This window comes from Hakea prostrata, chromosome 11 (assembly GCF_041222555.1).
Source record: "Hakea prostrata isolate BN-2017 chromosome 11, UWA_Hpros_2, whole genome shotgun sequence".
Lineage (NCBI taxonomy): Eukaryota > Viridiplantae > Streptophyta > Magnoliopsida > Proteales > Proteaceae > Hakea > Hakea prostrata.
In genome coordinates this window covers 21535636-21557677 of record NC_142610.1, presented here as the reverse complement: position 1 = coordinate 21557677, position 22042 = coordinate 21535636, and the positions used below count along the sequence as shown (strand labels likewise).

At 37.5% G+C, this 22042-nt stretch overlaps 2 protein-coding genes across 2 annotated transcripts; both read right to left on the bottom strand.

The window, feature by feature from the left end:
* Positions 1–2207: 2207 nt before the first annotated feature.
* LOC149000844 (heparanase-like protein 1) lies at positions 2208–8770 on the bottom strand. Its single transcript, XM_089140492.1, has 11 exons — positions 8696–8770; positions 8554–8610; positions 7622–7878; positions 7470–7506; positions 7181–7364; positions 6288–6436; positions 5965–6198; positions 5371–5560; positions 3423–3548; positions 3224–3323; positions 2208–2948 (listed from the first exon to the last, which is right to left on the bottom strand). The coding sequence occupies exons 3-11, from the start codon at positions 7838–7840 to the stop codon at positions 2556–2558; spliced, it is 1632 nt and encodes a 543-aa protein (XP_088996618.1). The 5' UTR covers positions 7841–7878; positions 8554–8610; positions 8696–8770; the 3' UTR covers positions 2208–2555.
* A 2298-nt stretch (positions 8771–11068) lies between these two features.
* On the bottom strand, positions 11069–21308 carry LOC149000843 (PH, RCC1 and FYVE domains-containing protein 1-like). The gene is made up of 9 exons (XM_089139327.1): positions 21002–21308; positions 20149–20235; positions 19534–19623; positions 19336–19422; positions 19051–19242; positions 16011–18125; positions 14291–14437; positions 11850–12283; positions 11069–11521 (listed from the first exon to the last, which is right to left on the bottom strand). Exons 1-9 carry the CDS (start codon positions 21041–21043, stop codon positions 11416–11418), a joined length of 3300 nt encoding a protein of 1099 aa, XP_088995453.1. The 5' UTR covers positions 21044–21308; the 3' UTR covers positions 11069–11415.
* Positions 21309–22042: the final 734 nt, after the last annotated feature.

Sequence of the window (22042 nt, the reverse complement as noted above, 5' to 3'; positions counted from 1 at the left end):
CGGTCATAATCTAACTGGTCTCTTCTTGCAAACATGGTTGCTGTAGTAGCGGTAACTGATGATTTTAGCAATGAAATACCAGCAAAGAGAAGAACATTGAAAAGTACAACAATAAAATGAAGTGGTGCCATTAGAATCGAATTCTGCAAGCAAATTCAGAAACCAATTACAGGGTAGCTGCTGCCTGTTAATCTATTAGTTAAAGTCAAGTTTCAAATGTGTCCAAAGGAAGGTTCTGTATGAATTCTTCTCACAAGGTTAGGGTACACGTTCTTTCTCATGTTCTCACTAGTTGCATGCATATTAATAATTAAATTTATGGTTCCAACTAACAACATAAATATTATAGAAAGACTAGCTAGTTTAAAGCTGTTAATTTACAGCATAGCCGCAAAAGAGCTTTCAAACCTTTCATTCCCAAGGATTTCTCAGTTTTCTCAAGCCTTTTCTACATGTTACATGTTGCAATTGCTTTGGTAACTCTTGTCTATATTTTGAATTTAAAATTACTTTTAGCACGGTATAAAAAGTCGACGATATATATATTGCCATGTAAGAGACTCGGAAGGACCCGACACGAAATAGAACACCGACATGATTTTTTCAAAAATATAAAAAACTTTAAAATTCAAAAATTAAAAATATCGAATTAACTACTCCCTCATCTAAAAATGTGAAAATATCTCTACGATGAGTGCGATCTCTTTTATTCTTTTCTTTCTCTTTCCCTACAGAATGGAAGCTGTGGCGATGACGGAAACCATAGCAATGACGGTGATGGAGATCTGAAGAAGCCATTAATTCTTGTGGTCTCTCTCATCTCTTCGATCTCTCTCTTGTTCTCTCTTGCTGCAGATCTCTCTTTACACCCTCTTGACTCTCTCCCACTCACTTTCTCTGCATCTTCTCTACACCATGTTATCTTTGCACTCTCTCTGTCTTTCTCTCTCTCATCTCTTCGATCTCTCTCTTGTTCTCTCTTGCTGCAGATCTCTCTTTACACCCTCTTGACTCTCTCCCACTCACTTTTCTCTGCGTCTCTCTACACCATGTTATCTTTGCACTCTCTCTGTCTTTCTCTGCTTCTCTTAGCAAAAATCTCTAGCGAATAACAAGAACAAACCCATTTTAACCCTTTTAAATGTCAATGAAATATCGCTAACATTTCAAATTTTCGGTGGTTTCGCCAGCCACCAACACCCAAATTTTGACCGATCTCTCAATCTCTCTCTGCTTTTCTTTGCAAAAATCTCTAGCGAACCAGAAGAACAAACCCATTTTAACCCTTTTAAATGTCAATGAAATATTGCTAACATTTCAAAGTTTCGGTGGTTTCGCCAGCCACCAACACCCAAAAATTGACCGACTTTTCGAACCTTGACTTTTAGTGGATTTTAAACGTAGGGTTTTATCGTATGTACCACTCAACGGTTTTCCATACTTCAGTGTCTCAATGTCTAATAACCTATACTAGAATTCTTTGATAAAGCAGTTTGCTGAATTATAGAGAAGAATGCCATCTGAACCCCATAGATGATAATATCTAGGGTGATGTGATACTATTAAAAGGGGTGGGTCTTAACACAACGGTTGGTGAACCACAGTTGTAGCTCTGAGATCAAGGCATCGAAACAACCTCTAGCAAAAATTATTGAGGTAAGACTACATAAGAAAACTGACCCCAAACTCTGCTCGTGCAAATGTCTTTGGCCTCAGCTCCACCTTTTTATGTGGTACTATTGAATGGGTCTACCCCACTAAACCCCGATAAGGTTGATGGTACATCTCCTATCAAGATTCTTGCTGATTCAATAATCTTGCCAAAGTTTTGTGTTTGAGAATTGTAGCGTGCCATTACGCATGCGGATTCACTTTCGAACCCCCCATCTAAATATCCTTTGACTTTCATTACAATTTGAATTTAACTCTAATTTGTTGGTGCCTTGGTACTTTGCCCTGCTTCTGGTGAGATTGTAGGGGTTCCGGGGTGTGGCCTTTTCATGCCCCCTCTACACCTCCTTTCACTTTTTACAAGGTGGAGCATTTGAACTCCACAGATCCAATCCATTGTGATAGTCTGCACTGTTGATTATAACAAGTCCCACCTCCATTTTGTGATAAATAAATATAAGGAAAGTACAGACGTTTATCCAATCCAAACTAAAGTTCAAGCACTCCTCTTTGAAAGATCCATTAACTGTCAATGTGTGTCATTTGAAATATCATGGTAGATTTTCTAGCGAATACATGTTAAAATTTCTTTTGCCTCCTATCGTTTTTTGGGTATAAATTGTTTTGAAGATAAGAAACAAGAAAAGTAGTACTATGCTCATATCAAAATACAAAAAGAAAAGCATCATAAAATATCTTATTTTCTTCAGAAGAGCTTATGAAACTACTGGGTATTGATAGCTCATATTAATACAATATACCATGAATCTATAGTCTCTATTGTTGTTTCTTTTTATTTCTTTCAAACTTATTGGGAGTAGCGTGGATGGGGATAGAGGGTGATTTAATACAAATTACAGTATCCTAATATTGGCCCAGTTCCCTTACCTGCAAGCTGGAGCCTCAAAGTTGGGGAAAGCTATGAAGGCAATGGATAAAGGAGCCAAGGATACTGGAGACTTCACATTAACAAGAACAGGTTCCAGAGTTGGGATGTCTGCTTCCTTAGTAAGCTTCAATGGAGTATCATTTAGAACCATAGTCTGACTCTGGAGATAACCATCCATGGGAGTCAGATGGTACTCCTCTCTCAACTGTTCCTCATCTGATGCTTTTCTTCCAACCCATGAAACCGTTCTCTTAAGACCATTAATGAAAGAATTATTCCTGTGAATAGTCTTCTCTCTTACCTTCATGTTGATGTTCATACTATTTTGGACGGTGATCCTAAATGCGGTACTGTTGCTAAAATTGATCACAAGGAGAGTAATGCCTTCCTGTAACATGAAAAATGATAAAGGTTAGATATTTATATGATAGGAAAGCAATGGTTATCATTGAAACAACTTCTCAGCAAAAATTACTAGTAAGGCCGTGTGGGAAAACTGCCCTGACTCTACTTGTGTGGAAGCCCTCGGCACTGGGTTCACCCTTTTTATGCAAGCAATGGTTATCCTAGGAATACTAATAGCTACGATAAACTATTTAGTGACTATCCTCTCATTATTGAACAATCTTGGAAAATGAAAAATGATCAAATTCTAAGCCTTACTCTTCCTTTCGAACAGTGAGCATAAGCATGTAAAAATGGTGATCTCTCCCCCTCGACAGCAAGAACGCCTTTCCCCATAAGCCGATGCCATAGAAGCGCACTAGTCACAAATCACACAAAATAAGAGGGGAAACAAAGCATAGTTTTAGGTGGTCTCAGCAAGATTACATCTGGAAAAATCTAATGTGAATGTCCTTGCCTGTAGTAATCAGGGTTTGGCACAAAACTGGCGCTGTTGAGGAGGCCATAATTCCCACCAATCAGTGTCTGTCTACAGTATACCTTGGTATTGTGCACCGATGATTTTCCAAGCTGATCTAAGTACCTGAAATACTTGAGTAAATCTGTTAGCTAGAATAAAAAGATAATTGGGTAAATTTAATGGTTACCACCTGAAATTATATGCCTAAACGAACTGCCACTCCAAAAACTGTTATGACAAAGTCCACACCATTAGGTTTTTTTCAGTAAAGTAATGACACCATTGGGTTAACTCTAAGGTCCAAAAGTCACACCCATCTGGATCTTAGCTGACCTGCAGCATTGATAACCTTCGATGAGTACTGAGTTATTGCTTTTCACCATACTGGATGGTCCACTCTCTGCTAATCTGGAGCACCTTGGGTGGTTTGGACCACTGTGAGAATCAGATACAGTCTTCCTTAATTGAAATCTGATTTTTTCATTTGCATAAAAAATGCACCAAGTTACTTAAGAGGATTAGTCAGAAACTCGGTGCATTTCTGATTATTTTCTCCTGATCTGGATTATTCTTTTTCCAGCTTAATTAAAATAAACAGACACGATTTGCACCTTGCAAGACTCCATTAAAATTTTTCGACTCAAAAGTTGTCTCCCACTTTCCAGTTGGTCCGCTATTCTGATTCTGTTTCAACCACCACCACTACCACCAACCTCAGAAATCTACTCACCATTAAAGACCTAAATCCCATCTTTGACTCGATCATTTTTCATTCTACTCTCCCAAACAGAACCTGCAACACCACCATTTCTAGCTGCTGCCCTCTCTGTAATAACATCCATCATGTTACTCTCCACATAACCCTTCTGAAAGCTAGTGTGTTAAGAGTAAAGAAAACAGAGGAGGAAACTTTAAGCTACTAAAACAGAGATTGGCAGTAATGAGACAGCACGAGATTCCCAAAAGAGGAATGAGTAAAAGGGTGGAACTTTCTCATCAAGACCTGTAATAGGATAAAAGGAAAATGAGTTGTAACTGGGGTTTAATCTTGGATGATTTGTTCTTTGGTCATCCTTTGCTCACGTAGTCACGTTGCATGAAAGAAACTTCTCCTGGTCTCCTGTTTCTAAAGCATCCATCCACTGAGAAGGTCCAGAGGCCAAATTTTCTTGCATGTGGATTAGAAGGGCAGAATTTAGAGGTCTCGAGAGGAGAGATCTTCTGCAATATGGATTTTCTTAGCTTATTTCTGGGGCTATGGTCTGGATTCAGGAACTGAAAATTTTGAATTTGTTGAGACTGTTTTTGACTAGGAAGAAGATGTAAAACTCTTCATTTGGGGAAGATCTCCTCCAGAATGAGGACTTGAGGCATAGTGTGAGCTGTAATTACTTGTGGCCATTAGAAACTCTGTGAGCATTGCAGCACTTGTCTCTTGTTTCCTTTCTCTGTAAATGATCATCTATTAGAGGCAGAGGAATGGTTAATTGATGCAGAGGGTCAGGAGGGTGATGCAAAGGCTGGGTTAGGAGGAAGAAATGCTGGGGCTGATACAATGTGCAGTTAGGATCTTCACCAAACCCAGATAAAAGAGAGAAGCACTTTTACTGAGATTGTTGGTGACAGTCTACGCTGAGTTCTCAAGTCTCCAATAGTCACCTCCCTCTGAGTTGCAGGTCTCTAATGGTGAAGAAATGGTAGAATATGATTTAACTGGCTTATATGTATACACATAGTAGGGGTCAAAATGGATATTTCAAGTTAACCATGTTAAACATCAGGATGGTTGAGATTTTGAAAGCTTTTGGAGTGGCTGTTCCTTTAGGCCTAAATGCTGGGATTGTCCATGAAAGTTACCCGAGAAAATTTTCATCTTCTGAAAAGAAAAAGTTAGAAACTAACCAAACAGGAAAAGAGCACAAGGAAATGGCAGAATCATGCTTACCAGAAGCTGTTTATAAATGTATCAGACACTAGGCGCCCACCACTGTTGTAGGCCCCACCAGCTTCACTAACCCAGGCAGAAGCCCATGGACCATACTTTCGAATGGTATCTTCCAGATGGCCGAAAGTTTGTGAGTTTGCACTCAGATAACTGGGATCCAATATCTTATTAACAAGTTTGGGATCGTTACCTGAAAAGAGAATGATGATCACACACAGCACCAGCAAGTAGGAAGCTACGGTAAGTAACAATATGACTGATCTTTCCTTAGGTTCTCAACTGACATCCATTTAGGCAGGTCTGCGAACCAATCAACAATAAAACAGTCGATATGTGGCTTAAACCAGTTAGTAAGACAATACAAACCAGGTCTGCCATCAATCCATGTGGCATGAATTAAGTAGATTGCAGAGGAAGGCCTTCTGCAGTAGTCAGGCAAAAAACATGTTGCCCATTCATACTACAGAATAGAACAAAAGGTGGAGCAAAGCATAGTCTAGGTCTAATTACTTTTTAGTCTTGGTATGGATTTTTTTTCCTTCTTTTTTCTGTTTGTACATAAATATAAGAAAAAAATTATATTACCTCACCCACCTGCACCCAGATTGTATATATGATGTGTTACAACATTGACCACAGCTGACCCCGAAACTTGAAGAAACTTGGAATACCACTGCTGATCATAGAAACCTCCTGGTGCTACAATCAATGGTTTTGGATGGGACTTGCCGTATAATTTATTGACAAGAGCATCAAGGTTGATTAAGTCTTTGCCATATTGTTGAGCACTAACACTCGCACCAATCCCATTTCCACTCAACTCGTTTCCTGATAGAGGAAAACAATGGGTTAGGATTAAAAGAAACACAATTTAGGAAAATGGAGAAGTATATAGTTAAGAAGAAAGGATGCAATACCGAATTCCCACGAATCAATTGGGTATCCCTTGGAAATGGTGTACTTGATAAAATCACGAGCATTACTGGGGTCCCATGCACCTACCCAGACACCATTTTGGGTTCGGTGTCTCCCATACAGTGCATTGAGACCAAAAGTTACAAATGCTCTGCAATCAAAGATTCCAAAATACAACTGCATCACTGGTTCAGGTGATCATTGGTATTAGGCTGCATAGAAGCATATGACTCTCCCAATTTATTTAAAAAAAAAAAGGATGAAAGGCCAAGGTTTACTGAGTTTTTTTTTTTTTTGGGGGGGGAGATGCAAAACTACATATTTGATTAATTAGTGCTGATTTCACTACACAATATAAGAATTAAAAACAACATTATTCAGATCATAGTGCACATTGTTTTGCAGAAACAGAATACATGCAAAACAGAAAGGGTGGGAAGATCTCATGAAACAATAAACAAGGAAATGGCCAAGTAGGCTTGTGGTAACAGAGTCTACAACTCTATTTGGAAACTTCACCCTTGGATCTTCTGCACTGCAAAACCTGCAGTTTTGTTTATAACTATTGAATACAAAGCCTCAACTGTAAGCATGGACCAATGCTGCTTCTTCTAAGGCCTACTAGTGCAGCTCGATGAAAACAAAGGAAGTTCATGAATTGGAGAGAAGAAAAACTGGAAGAGCCATCAAAACTCATTGAAAAAACTTAGATGATTTGAAACATCAAAAATTTTGTTGGGTATGGAAATGGAAGTTTTTCATTTCCGATCAAAAGTCAAAATAATAAACAAGATAATTACTTCAGGCAGCCATCATAAACAATAGACTGCAGCCTACATAAGGAGAGATGCTTATAGAAGAACATAAACTTAAAATACTGAAAACTAAAACTTACCTACTCCTATTAAATAGGCGGTTAAGCTCATCCCACCTAGCCATAGGTAAACAACCCTCAGAAAATCCAAAAAGTCCACCAGCCATCTTTCTAAATGGAAGGCATGTAGAATTCAAATTTCTGACATCATAAACAACTTTGTCTTGCAAAGTTCCTCCAACTCTTATTCTGAGCGGGTTGAAAGCTATACAACAGAGTCAGAACCAGCAGATAAGTGCTCACAGTATTAAAAAAACCATGAAGATTACTCTTTTAGATCACACAAACACAAATTGTCAAAACCACGAACCTTGGACAGCCTTGGTAAGCAAAGGATGAGACAAGTCCTAAGAAGATTAAAACAAGTATCACTTCTGAGTATCAAAAATTAAAAATGCTGGCTCTGCTTAACTAAGGAGAAACGATGAATCTTACAAAAAATGAATCGTGATAAACCCTCACCAGATTCAGAGCAGAGGAATCGCCCCATGGGCATTGTTGGTAGTTACACTTCTCTGGAGGCCACCAATCAATAGTAGCACAGATGAAATTGTCGCTGGTTTGGGCAATTCTTTTGGTTCCCCGGACTACAATTGTCGCATCTGCAACATCTTGAGCTAAAACCCCATGGACATAGTACAGCATGAGAAAAAAGAGATGGAAACCCATTCTGAGACGCATACAATGGCCTCAGTACCAATGCTATTCCATCAATCGAACTGCCCAAAGAAGGAAACAAACATCAACCATCTGAAGTCTTTTTTTTTTTTTTTTTTTTTTGGGGGGGGGGGAGATTTTTGCTTCTGTCACTTATTAAGATAAGAAAATCATCGAACTTCTGAAAGATCATGCCCATTCTTGTCAACAAAAACTCACATAAATCGAGTAAAAGAACGAAAAGGGATTTTTTTCTTCTTCTTTTCCCTAAGGAGGCATACACATAGAAAATGTCTTTTACCAAAGAAATGAGTTCTCATATCTGAGGTATAGAGAAACTAGAATGCATTGCTCCACCTGGAAACAGATCCAGTAAAGTGAGAGCAAGAAGAAAAACAAAGAATCATAAAATTTCTCTAAATTCTTTGTTCCATCAAAAGAAAATAGCTCTGCTTTCCTTGGTCGTCAACAAATCTACTAGACTTCGGATTCCAAGATAAGCCAAAATCAAAACTGATAGTTATCCAAGTAACCAAATGAAACCAGCTTCAATATATCGCAATTTATCAGCAATTGTGTCCATAGAGCTTTTCAATAGACTGAAAACTCATAACCAATTGCGTCCTGGGAGCTTACTCAACCCCTGAATCTACATTGAGTGTTCTAATAGGCAGTAGTAATGCGCACAGATACTAAAATAAAATCTGCAACCATCAAGTATTATCAAAGAAACTCACCATGACAGCTCTAGAAAAGGATAGAGCACAGAATTCGCCGAAGCTTCAGTGGATTAACTGTATAAACGAAGCTTGGATTTAGAACAAAGGAAAGTGAATCTGTGAAGCTAAAGCTGGAAGCTTGCGAGGAGAGAAATGATACCTAACGCTTTCCTTGCTTCAGCTGGATCCTAATGATTGTCGGAAAAAGAGAGCTTTTATAATTTCAGAGGCTAGCGACCAATGACTTTCGGTTAAATGGTATCTAAAGTCCGTGATATGTCTTTACCAAAAATAAATAAAGTCCGTTGATATGTCTATTTCACAATTCAAGTTTTAGCTGGAAGTAAGTGCAGAAGTTTGACTCTTTTAATCGCCGTAAAATAAAATGACAATGACATCCCTTGTAATTGGTCAAATGACACTTAAATCCCGACATAATCGGATTATATTAGTTAGCATTTTTTTTTAACAACACGAGGGTGGGGCCACCAATAAATTTAGAAGAAAAATAAAAAGTAAAAATCTCAATGAGTGACTCCTTAGTCTTACTGTGTGGTTTAAAAGCATTAGGAGAGCATATTGTACTCTACCGAGGGGAGCTAATCTATAGACTCCCTTTTATTCAAGTAAGTGAAGAACCTTCAGCAGCTGTTCCTATTCAGGGAGAACAATGTATTCCAATTTGTCAATGCAGGGTTAGTAGAGTGGTAAGATTCATACTTCTCAGTGGAGAGGTCATGGGTTTGACCCTTGCGGACGACAAGCATCTCCTGAGGATGTAATCAAGGTGCGTGCAAGCTTGCTCGGATGAACCTCAAATACCGGAAAAAAAGAAGAAGAAGTATTCCAATGATATCTTCGAACCATACAATATAGTATGAGGCCCATATAAAATTCATAGAGATTTTTTCTTTAATATTTATAGGTGAGCCCATAACTATTGTGGGGTGAGAAAACATAGGGAACTAACAGGGCTAGTGCTACCGTGTAAAATTTTTCCTTAAACCTCCCTTGACTTTCTCATATTTGCTCACATATCCTTGAAGCTAAGGACTAATGTCATATTTATTTCTGGTTGTAGATGTGTGACATGTGTCTTAACGTCATATCAAATTGACTTACAAGTCACATTAATTTTTTTTTAAAATTTAATCATAAGTCTTTAATGTGACTTATAAATGAATTTCAACCATTTACATCTACAAAAAAATATATGATCCATTTTTCGATAAATTTCCTTCCACGAAGCTCACGATTGTTACCGCGCGTTTGTGAAATAAAATCTGTTGAGTTGCGACAAAAATGGTCGACTTCAAACAAAATGGAAATGACAAACCTGTCCCCATCTTCTTCCCCAAGCCACCCACCCCCATACACAAGCCCTCAAGGATTTCAGGTTGCCGGCAAATTTTCTAAGCCTCCACCAGTCCACCGACCACCGTAATATTCAACGAACAACAAAACAATGCTGACGATCCAAACGCCGGACATTTTCAACCGAAACATGTGCCGGAACAAATGTTTCAAAACCAGATTATGAAAACCTCAAAAAGCCACGAATGGTAATTAAAATAGCGATGCTGGCGAGTTCTCTCAATCTGCTCTGGTTATTCAGAGATGGATGGACAAGGAGATCACTTGGCATTGGTTTGAATCATCAGCTCATTCAATCGATCGATCCTTGATGTAGTGAATATGACACACTTTGTGAAGATACTTTTCTGAGTTGGAAGAGTGATGACTATGCTTTGCAGAAGGTTTTCATGGAGTTTGTTGAGAGGAGGTAACTGTCATTTATCTTTTAAGGTAACAATGATGTTTGTATCTAGCACCATAAGTGGATTCAATTCTATTGCAATTTAAGGACCAACAGAAAAGAACCCAGTTGTTCACTTGATTCATTCCTTCTTGAGGGTGAAGCTCTGATTCATCCTGCATATTAAAGACCAAACACAACTGCACTATGAATGTTCTATGATTTATATGCAACAATTTCTCAGCAGGAAACTGAACCATGTGCTTGTTCAACATTAATTTGTTTTCGTGCTTGATGAACCATGTGTTTCATCTATTCATGTCCAACAAGTTCTCAACAGCTTTCTCTTTATAGAAGAAAAGGAAAAACTGTAACACCTCTGAGTCCAAGATCCTCTGACTACTTCTAGGCTTTTCCAGATACCAAAGCTTCAACTTGTTGGGCCAAGCTGTAAATGATCATATTGTTTCCTAGTGGCAATTGTTGTCATTACTTGCATCTTCAAGAAACCAAAACTTCTGTGAAACTAGCATCAAGCCATATACATCAGTCAATTAGCATTAAATGGTATTTCAGAAGTTTAGGAAGTCTAGATTCCTCACAGGAAGCTGGATAATTCATCCACACTGAAGTGAGAACTAAGAAAGTGTCAGGTTCCTCAAAAAAAAAATCTTTTTTTCCAGAAAGTTTTCCCTCCATTATTGACAAAGGGAGTGTGACTGTAGGGGGGGTCTCGGATCTAAATTCTACCTCAGATTCTCCTGTTCTATCACAAGATAGGGAACTATTTTTGTTTTTCAAAATCAGAGAGATTATTTCATTTGTTATTATATTATGTACAACTTAACCATAAGATCTCCATCCAGAGAAGCCCTAGTGCCTGAATATAACCACCTCTTCCCCCAACCCCAAGGGAAAAAAAAACCCACCCAAAAAAAGAAAAAGGAATAACATGAGAATCTTTTTGTTATCCATCCCAAAACTCCTCTGGAGCATCTCTCTCTTAGTGGACATTTTTCATAGCCCTAAATTTCAAGGTGGAAAAGATCATGGAATAAGCAAAAGGCTTATCCATGCTGCAGCACCAGTGTGACTATGGCAAGCACCGTTTGTATTTATTGAGTTCAGCAGTGATCCTTGACATGCCTTTCGATATCATATTTTTCGTATACTCTCAACTGATTCTCTTCCCACCATTGCTCAGCTTCTTTTTTATTGAATCTCTTCCTACTGCAAAACACACAAATATGATTACTACTTATTCCATGTTATATAGGATTCAAATTGAGTGGAAACTATGGAAGTTTTGATACGTAAAAGGGAAATTTAGAATTATATCATGACAGCTGCAAAATTCATTGCAATAATTATTCACAGTTGATCAATGTGATTTGCTAGATCATGCCAAATCATGCTAGATACAAAGGATGCATTTAAAGGAATAGAGAGATAGTACCATTTCTATCATGGCAAATTAAGCATTTCAACTTAGGCACGGTATATGAAGGTAACATCCATTCATAAATTCGCTTTGCAGGAAATGAGATGGAAAATTTACCTGAATCTAACACGAATCAGTCCATTCCTTCCACTTGGCAAGCTTATTAATGTGACATAGACACCACGTTCATCTTGCTCTACCCACTCTTTCTTCATTTCTTTAGCAACAGTTTGTCTAGAATCTGTCCTTCCAACTTGTGAACCTTCAACGGGTCTAGTAGAGCTGTGACACAGGTCTCGAGCCCACATACTAGATAGCGTATCACAAGATGACAAAGGTGAGCTACATGGATCACCTAGCCTGTTCCTAAGAATAGCAACAGGGGGTAGCGATTGACTAGTAACAAGCAAAGGGGGATCTGCTGCATCTAACTCTGGAATATCTGTACAGTTTGCTAGGGTCTGATGTGAACAAACATCACCTCGATGGCCAATTGCAGAGAAAATGTTTGGTTCTATGGTAGTTGAATGTTTTTCCAACATGACCAGTACCTGCATTGTAGAAAGTATGTGTCAACAATGAGATCCTTGCATTAATGGGTTCAGAGCACAGTGCATAGTTCCCACGGGGTTAGATACCAACCTTGAAAACAGAATATATACTCAGAGATTCAAAATAGACCATAAACAAGTGACATAGTAAGCATTACAGTAATGGTAAGTTGATAATAGCATCACTGCCGTTCACTGGCAGTTCATTAGTAAATTTATCTAATTTTGCAATGAGGATGTTCAGAAAGATGTGGAGAAAACTATAAAAGATAAAAGAGGGAAACAACAAAAGAAAAAAAAGCCAATTTAGGAGTAGATATAAAAGAAGTTGCAAGAAAATCATTTGAGGTGGCATGAACAATTGCAACAGAACCTCTTAGTTAATACATTAGCGAGGAATTTATGATATGTCCAGAAACAAGCTATAGCACTAAACCCCCAGGTGCAACTATATCCTTCCCCATACATAAATATTATAGGTGCGGTTCTGACCACTCATAAAGCCATGGAAGCTAAGTCTACTAAGGAAGAGTACATAACTCATCATTTAATTCAGTGGATAAGCTCAAACTGGATTCAACTGCACTCTACATATTAGATGCATTAGACATGGATGAATGGACTTGACTCCTAAAATGCCATGTGGTAGCAAACACATATTCATAGAAGAGTGAAATAGTTGAAATGGATTTCCTCTAAACCACGTGAAAATAGCCCAGAACTATTTCAGGATTTCCATTGAATTGATTTTAATTTAACAGGAATAAGATGGAAAAACCATACAGAACACCTTTAAAAACTGAACCACTTACTGGTAAAAAATTTAAAATCATAGTAAAGAGTACTTTAGTAGTGGTGATCATAAAATGATCATCCATAAAAATTTTAAAATCATAATAAATAACTGCGCTAGAATAATAAAAAGAAAATGGGAACATAAAATGATCATCCAAGCCCAATCTCAGCTAGAAGCTATATAGTTAATAGTCTATTCCACCATTCCACTCCATCGTCTACAGTTGCTAGCAATCCACCACTTGGTAAGGACTCAACTGCAAGTCAAAAATGAATTAAGCATTGGCAATCCTAGAATAAGAAACCTGTATATAGGAAGGGGGATGGGAAAAAAGAGCCCTAGTCTGCTCAATTTTATATCTAAATTCTTCACATCAACTCACCAAAGGAAAATTTGCCTGCAGTAGTGATCTAACAAAACAAGGACGAAAGTCCCGAGAGTCAACCAATCCACGATGAAAAAAACTGTAACAAGTCCACCCAAAGGTTTCTACACTGTGTCCAGTCCATGAGAAGATTCCATAACCATTCCATCAAGTCTAATACATAGAAAATTTGTTTATAATAATTCCTCATGGAATACTTTTGGATGAAAAACTCCAATATTTTTGTGTAGAATCCAACGGTGTGGAAAAAGATTGTATTCTATACCGAAAACAGACTTTTCTATTAACAGAAAATGGACCTGGCTGTGACATAGAGTTCCTGGCTGACGATAATTTGCTATTCTGACTATGGATCGGTAAGTAATTTCTCGATGAAGAACATGTCAAAGACAATGACCCCCAATATATGCTTCCATCCCATTAATGACAGCCACATCTACTTCTATTGCACCATAATGTCATGGATATATCAGCAATATCAGTACACCACTAGGAACCATATACCATGCTATGTTGTATCTATCACTCTTGTATGCATCCTAAACTGAGTTTCTTTTCAGCTATGGTGAAGAGAGAATATCCTCATGATAGAGATCTGAATCCTTCAATATAATGTAGGGCAACAATAAATGATGGCATTTTAGTCCGATCACAAGGTCATATCACCAGTGGTAACAGAATTTATCTTCTCTACTGGTATCATATCCATGCACAATATAAAAAGGAATAGCCCAAATTATCTTATTATTTGGAGCTTACTAATCACTAGAATCAGGAATGTTTAAGCATTATATCAACCCAAACTAAGTCCATATAAGAAAGTTACCCTTGCTTTTAAAGCTCTAATAACTTCTTTTGCATCCTTGCGTTTAGCAGCCTCCTCCCTAGCTATTGACCATGTTTCCTCAATCTGTTGCTGATATTCATGGATTTTTCTGCTTTTCATTTCGCACTGTTTTTCAAGATTCTTCACCTATAAACAAATGAAAGATCGTTTAGAAGGAAATAAAGAAGTGATTCATCAAGTAGGGAAAGAAAATAATGTTAGCATAATCATAACAGAATTTATCAAATAACATGACCATAAAAAATAAAAAAAGGACTAGGGGTATAAAAACATTTATATGATATCATGAAATGGAAGGCTAGTTAGAGTTATCCAGTAACATATATAAAGGAATCAGCTATTGTCATACTGTCATGAACTGATAAAAATAAAAAAATAAAAAATAAAAGAAGAAAGAAAGAAAGAAGAAAAATGAACAAACATGTTTATTGCTACAACATAACAAGCACTATGAGATTACAAAATGGCCACTACAACGAGTACCAAATGATGAGGCACACAAAATTAAAGAAATTTCTACTCCATAATGTTGATTGATAAGACTTGAAAACAAATGCTTTGGGAAGATTCACAGATTAGCTTGAACATTGCAAGTAACTAAAAAGAGAGGAAACAAAATGATAGGAAAAACAGGAAAGGGAGAAAAATGTTAGAATACAGTTTTACCACGCAGTATGCAATGAAAACCATATAGACAGATAGCTACCTTCTATTGTAGAAATAGTATTAAAAAAATGCATAACAAAAATCACACAGTCAATTTAATTACAATAAGAAGAGAAAATTAAAAATAAATAAATAAAACAGAAGATACCATCCACTCTTGAAGCATTTTCTGAAATCTTCTGACATTCTGCCTTTTCTTTTGGGCAATATTACTTTTTTCCCCTCTGCTCCATGAAACATAATTTCCATTACCAGCTCTTTACTTCATGTATACGTTTTATGTTGCTCCCTAAATTTCTCTAATTAGATCACTTTAAACACTTTTAGATACTAAATTTTAGCAAGGTAACAACAAAAGAATAGCATCTTCTATACTTAAATATTAAATCCTTTCAGTAAGAAACAAACGTATTAGAGTTGGTTCGGAAGTATGAAAGACAACCATTTGAGGTGGCATGGCAATGTTCAAAACAAGCCTGTGTATTCTCCAGTATGAAAGAGTGGTTTGTAGAGAAGTGGTGAGAAAAGACATGCATAGTTTAGGGATCTTGTCGAGTATGAACACAAATAGAACTGGTTGGAGGCCAAGGATCCATGTAACCAACCCCTTAAGTTGGGTTAAGACAGAGTTATTAGTGTTGAAAACTTTCGCAGGGTGACTATAAAAGAAACCGTCCACACTTTTTAGGTAGCAAGTAGGAAATTATGAATAACATCAAATTACAGATGGCCATTCTGTCATACGCTTGGAAGATATAGAAACTAGCAATCACTGTTCCACTTATGTTGCATGTTCCCTAGCTTGTCAGCCATCCAGTGGTAGATATTCAAAACAGGACCAATTCCCCAGACATACACAAACTAACTCAAACCACCAGACACAAATAAACATGCACAAATTCACATGCATACACAAACACACATACAACCATACAGAAGCAAAATGCAAAACAACATAACATATATATATATATATATATATATATATATATATATATATGAGACTTTTGACCCCAATGACTAAAATAATTACCTCAGCTCTTAAATGCTCAAGTTCTTCAGCAAGGGTCCTCTCTGATTCATATAAGCCATTATTCAATCTCATACCAGTTGGAAATTTAGATTCTGATTCACAGACCAGCTGTTGAGAACGGACAGATGGAGCAGGAGACAATACATTTCTGGAGACATGGTGAAATGCTGCAGAGTTTTCTCTATCATATTTTCTGAATGACAGGGGAATAGGGACTTGGCCCCATCTTGGTAGAGTAGACAAAAAAGGTGCACCAGTTTGTAGAGGGAGCTCATTGCCCCCATGTTTTGAGGAAGTTTGCTCCTCAATACGCTTTGTTTCCTCTTGGTTAGAAAGTTTGGGTGAGAATGAACCCGATACAAACATCACTTCTCCACTGCTTACTTTGAAGTCAGAGCATGGCCTCCGTGGAGGCAGTCTTGGGCTTGGGTTTTCTGATTTTAGTACTATATCAGAATATTCATTGTTCCTCAGTTGATTGAAACAAGAATCACAGACCCTAAAGGGCTTGCTTTTGTTTGGTGCCAAAGAAGCATTTGTAACCTTTTTACTACTACATGGACGGCAGAACAAAAGGCCACAGTTATAGCAATTATGCTTCTTTCTGGTAAACCCAAATATGATTCTACAGCCACTGCAGACTGATTGATCCATACTGGATACAGATTTATGCAAACAAATTGCAGCTGTTGAACTGGATCCACAAGAAATGCTTTCTACTTCTCTATCTCTCAAAGCCTTCACTAATGTTGGAGAGTTTCTGTTTTCAATATCACCTAGTCCCAGACGCCCATTTTCACCCTTCCCCCATGTGTAAACTCTTTTCCCTGATGTCAAGACTGCTACATGATATGATCCTGCTGAGATTTCCTTTACAAACTCTCCCTTGAGTTTGTGTTCCACAAGTGTAACTGATTTATCTCTGGCCTGTGGATTCCCCAGTTGCCCATGCTTCTTACTTCCCATTGTATACACTAAACCTGTAGTCGTGAGTCCAACAGTCATTGTTACACCACAAGATACTTGAAGAAAATTATAATCAACAAGTTGTGCAACGCAAGTTGGTAGAAGTTTCTTCCCATGGCCAGCATGCCCAAGCCTTCCTTCATCCCCATCACCCCATGTGAACAATTTTCCACTGGAAATGCTAGTATTGAAATGATCAGCCATGATATCAACAATAGCAGCCATGTGCCACAGCCCACATGCAACAGTCATCACCCGTAACCCTTTCAGGGATTCAACCTCTTTTGGTTGGGAAATGCTCTGCAAATTGCCATGTCCAAGAACCCCAAATGTCCCATCTCCACATGTAAATAACTGTCCTGAGGAGGAAACAATAGCCATGTGCCATTCCCCACATGCAACACCTGATATACTTATGCCATCCAGTGGACCAGAAAGTTTACTAGGCAGCCACTTGCTCCTATTTTTCCCATCTCCAGTGAAGCCTGCTCCATGATTGCTTTCTCCCCATATATAAAGTTCACCAGAAAGCGTCAGAGCACACGTGTAACATTCACTGCAAGAAATGGATTCCACATGAACTCCATTAAGGGCTTCAACAATTTTGGGATCAGGCACATTTATATTAGTTTTGTGCCCAAGTTTTCCCCCACTTCCTTCTCCCCAGCAATAGGCTTCACCCTGTTTGGTAACCAAGGCAGCATGTTTCCTTCCTAAAGAAATCTTCTGCACTTCTAACATTGTTGTGGATTCCAATAATTTGGGGACCAAAGAATCAGCTTGAGCTTGATTTAGGCTATCACATCTATCAACACCACCCCCCACAGCTCCTCCTAACCCTTCACCCCATATAAACACATCCCTCAAAATATCATTCTTGTCTGACATTGAAAAGCAATGAGCATCGGGACCAACCGCGTTAGTGAGATTCTTATGATATCCAGTGCTGTTGTAAGTTTCTTTCTTCTTATTCAGATTATCCGGCTCGGGCTCTAAATGCAATGGATTTGGAAATACAGTATCCATCACACACTGAATGTTTGACAAAGTTCTTGGCGCTGATGAATAAAAGTTCTCGGAAGAAAATAACAAGCCATCTGAAAGACACCTCTCCTCCAGTGAACGTGGACTCCCGCATAAACTGTGCACCTTAACATGGGAAAGAAAACAGAATCAAGCTATTGTGCATATTAATATTTGAGGATGGTGAACGTAGGTTACCATACTCCCACACATAAAACTATGTTAGCTAATATCGCATTAAATTAAGAGCAACCAATTTAATGATTGAATTTTCTACCTTAGGTCATACTAACTAATCACAGTCTACTTGAATTGAGAACCTCCCTATGGCCTTAATCCTTTTATGATATGCTACTACATGATTGATTACTATCATATGGGATAGAAAGCTCAAACTGAGACCATATCTGATGCATCGAAATAAATATAGTCAATCTAGACTAGACAGCAGCTTAGTTATCATTAGACAAATTCTTTTGCCATAAGATGAACTCTACTGTCGTAGAAATGAGGATAATATTATCCTAACCAATTTATCTTTCATATGAAGGGTAAATTAGTAAATTTGAGCATCAACCAGGGATTTTGGCCAGCTTGGAAGTATAAGTGATTTATTTTGCCAGTATTCTGAACCATTAATCTCAATATTGATAGACTAACTCTATTTTTAAAGCTTTCCTTCATATTTGAAGATACATATTTGTAAGTATTTAATAAATACTATCTACTCATTGAGTAACTGAGGCCACAACTCACTAGCTGATCACCTTGACTACGTCCAGCCAAAGATGCAGAACTGGACACTTATTATTCGTTGGGATTCTGCACATGAACAAGGCAGTCGAAAAATCTTATCGGAAAAATTTGGATACATGGTTAGATAGGAACATCATGTTTGAAGAGGGGGCTGCAATATCTCACAGGTACAGTAACTTACATATGATAAACTCCACTGTCATGTGTGTGCAACATGGATGGTTGTATGATTGTGACATTACTTGGTAATGCAGAATTTCCTTTCACAAAGGGAAAAAATGGATGTCTTCCAAACCTTAGAAACTTTGGTGGAAACCTCCAGTATTCCAAGATCTTTCTTTCTTCGTGCATAACCAGCTGGACTATTGGCACAGGTTTTTGTTCCTCGGCGACTCCACAAATTCAAAGATTTGGAGTGGTCAGCCCTTGACATCAAGGCTCTTAATCCCAAAACCCAAGAGTCAGCCTGCTCCTTATCCTTGCATATCTACAGAACAGCAAAAGATCTTACACTAACAATATAAGTTAATGAGATAAAAATAGACACTTTCAAATATTGGATCACAAGGAAAAAGTTTACCAGATCTAAAGTGTGTGCACCATTTCCATAGAAAATTGAGAAAGACTGCAATTCCTTCTCTGAATGAGGGTGCCTCTGAAAATTTACCTGCAGCATTTGGTTAAAAAATATGCAGCCAAAAGTAATTAAAAGGAAAAAGAGTATTTGATTGAAAATGTATCCTTTACAAATTCACTAGTAAGAATTAAGTTATCTTACAGATTTCTGCCCATGGATAACGTTTGTAACTGAGTTCAACTTTAATTCTCTAGCCTCCTTACCAGAGTACCATATTAAAAGCTTTTCATCCTGAAGCCCAAAACAAATTAAAGAAATATATATTAATAAGATATGTAGACAAAATATTTCTTCATCCCCAAGGGAACAAACCTAGAAAAAGAAAGAAAGAAAGAACAGTAGAGTAAGAGTTGGATTAATTACATACTAAGATTGAAAAGGAGTGAATGATAGGGAGGTCATGATTCCTCCAGTTCAATTCATTGTTTGAGTCTTACTGAAGTTTAACACTCCTAAATGATTGTGGACGGAGGGAAAAACATGAAGTAATAAACAATAATAAGGTATGAGATGGAAAAAATCGAAAAACAAGATTCAAATCATCTATTGGAGAAAGAGTACAATATCTAATATATTAATATCTCTTACGAGTTAAGACACACAAGCATGATGATATGACGCTTCCATAGACTATACATGCATCAAAAGGGTTTTACTTCATAGTGAAAATAATTACAAACTGTTAATACCAATGGAATTTAGTAAACTCAAGCTACAGAAACTTATCATCTGCAGAAAGCATAGTAATGACAGTACCGGAGATAGCCTAAAAGGGCAGAATTTTGGCTTCCCTCTTCGACCAAACTTCAGAAGAGGTGCACCCTTCTTCAATGCAACAATTGCCTACACAAGGCACAAGATGCTTTATCAGAGACAGATTTCTTCACAAGTAGAAATAGGAGGAACAAGTAAAACAGAAAATGAAAAACAAGAACAGTCACAACACAGAGGCACAAGCTAACTATCTATCGATGAGATTCTTGATTAGTGGAAATTGTGATGCCAAAAATGCATAGAGAGTAATAGATTACTTTCTTTTTTAGTGAAAATTAATAGAGTGCTTTCCATACTAAATATTAGCAGTACAAAACATTGCCAATTTTACATGCATTACAGCTGTTACTCAAGCCACATAAACCTCATAAAATACGAATTTCTACCAAAACATTAATTTCCCACCCCGCTTGGGGACTTCATAATACTCAAAAGAAATAAATTAGGGAAAGAAGTCCGAAAGTTCAAACTGGACCTACTGAATTAACACCAAAGTTCTTACCAGAAGAGGAATTAACACCAAAGATGGAAAATTCTTCTACGCTAAAATCTGAATTTGGAAGCATTTTAATAATTTCAACACTCATTCCGAGGTAAAACCATTAAAATTACTTAAGAACCTCAAAAGGAAACTAGAAAAAGCCAATCACAGTTGCATTATGAACTTAAACACAACAGTAAACAATATCAATGAATTGCATTGCTTAGAAGCATATAGCACCGAATACAGATCATATCTACGTAGATCAAACTCAAAAAACAAAAGAAAAACGAGACACATATACAATTTTCTTGTCAAAAATTTCTTTTTTCTCTAAGAAAAAAAGTGAAGAACCTGTTCAACTGCTCTATCTGTTGTCACTGAATCTTCAACCATTTTTGCTGGTTTCGTTTCCTGCGTTTTTCATGGAAGAGAAGAGCACAAAAAGAGAAGCTAGACAGGAACAAGTCAGGATAGAAAAGAAAGAGCTTTGGTTTCCCAAAATGGGAACTTTAACAAGGGAATGTGTGTGAATGAAGAATGCAGATCTTCTGCTACTGTTCCTTTGCAGAGATTAATTGATAAAAGAAAGAGAAGTGTGCAAGGATTGGATAGAAATTTCAGAGCTCTGGACAAAAGAGAGAGAGAGAATTTCATCTCTTTGCTTCTCTTTTTTAGTGATTCTATTCTATTCTTCTTCATTTCGACCATTCTTATACTCTCTCGTGTTTCGTGTCTAAGAATTTTCAAAAATAAACTAAAAACCCATTCGCACGTGGGCGGCACATGCGCCTACGATCTCTCAGTCTCCCTGATAGGGCCTATAATATAGCTCAAACAGAGTATCCGTATCCGTATCCGTGGACCGTATTGTATTGATTTTTAAGGTAATTGATATCCAATCCAGACAAGAGTCTAGAGCATCTACCCTAATGGATATAAGTCCGTCTATGTTTTCTTTACATTTCTCTACCACACAATAGGGTGGACTTAAACTTTTAAGTGTACAATAAATGAATAAAAAATGCGACCTTTAGTGGGGCCCATGTAGATTTGCCTTCTAGTAAGCAATAGAGAATTGTGAAGGAAGTGCAGACGTTGGATCCGTCTTCACTTGTGCAGTTTGACTTGGAGGTTACCTGTAGTGTTCATCATTGTATGCATACAACGTAGGTAGATTTCATTAAATTTCAGCGGCTGAAAACATTATGTTCACATTTTAACCAACTTAAAATAAATAAAATTGATTTTTCTTCAAAATGGAGCAAACCATATTTTGAGCGGCTACAATTTACTGAAATCTCCTTGGTTTGCAACTCTTGATTGATGACGTGTAATCCAAGAAGGACACTAAGTGTCCATCTGTCTAGAGAATCAATTAATTTCCACGATGGC

Coding starts and splice junctions, on each gene's coding strand:
- LOC149000844 (XM_089140492.1), bottom strand. CDS start 7,840: ATGCGTCTCAGAATGGGTTTCCATCTCTTTTTTCTCATGCTGTACTAT. Junction 6,437..7,180: donor CGCCTATTTAATAGGAGTAG/GTAAGTTTTAGT, acceptor CTTTGATTGCAG/AGCATTTGTAACTTTTGGTC. Junction 5,561..5,964: donor TATATACAATCTGGGTGCAG/GTGGGTGAGGTA, acceptor TTCTCTTTTCAG/GTAACGATCCCAAACTTGTT.
- LOC149000843 (XM_089139327.1), bottom strand. CDS start 21,043: ATGGTTGAAGATTCAGTGACAACAGATAGAGCAGTTGAACAG. Junction 19,624..20,148: donor GCCCTTTTAGGCTATCTCCG/GTACTGTCATTA, acceptor TTTGGGCTTCAG/GATGAAAAGCTTTTAATATG. Junction 11,522..11,849: donor CTGATTCGTGTTAGATTCAG/GTAAATTTTCCA, acceptor TGTGTTTTGCAG/TAGGAAGAGATTCAATAAAA.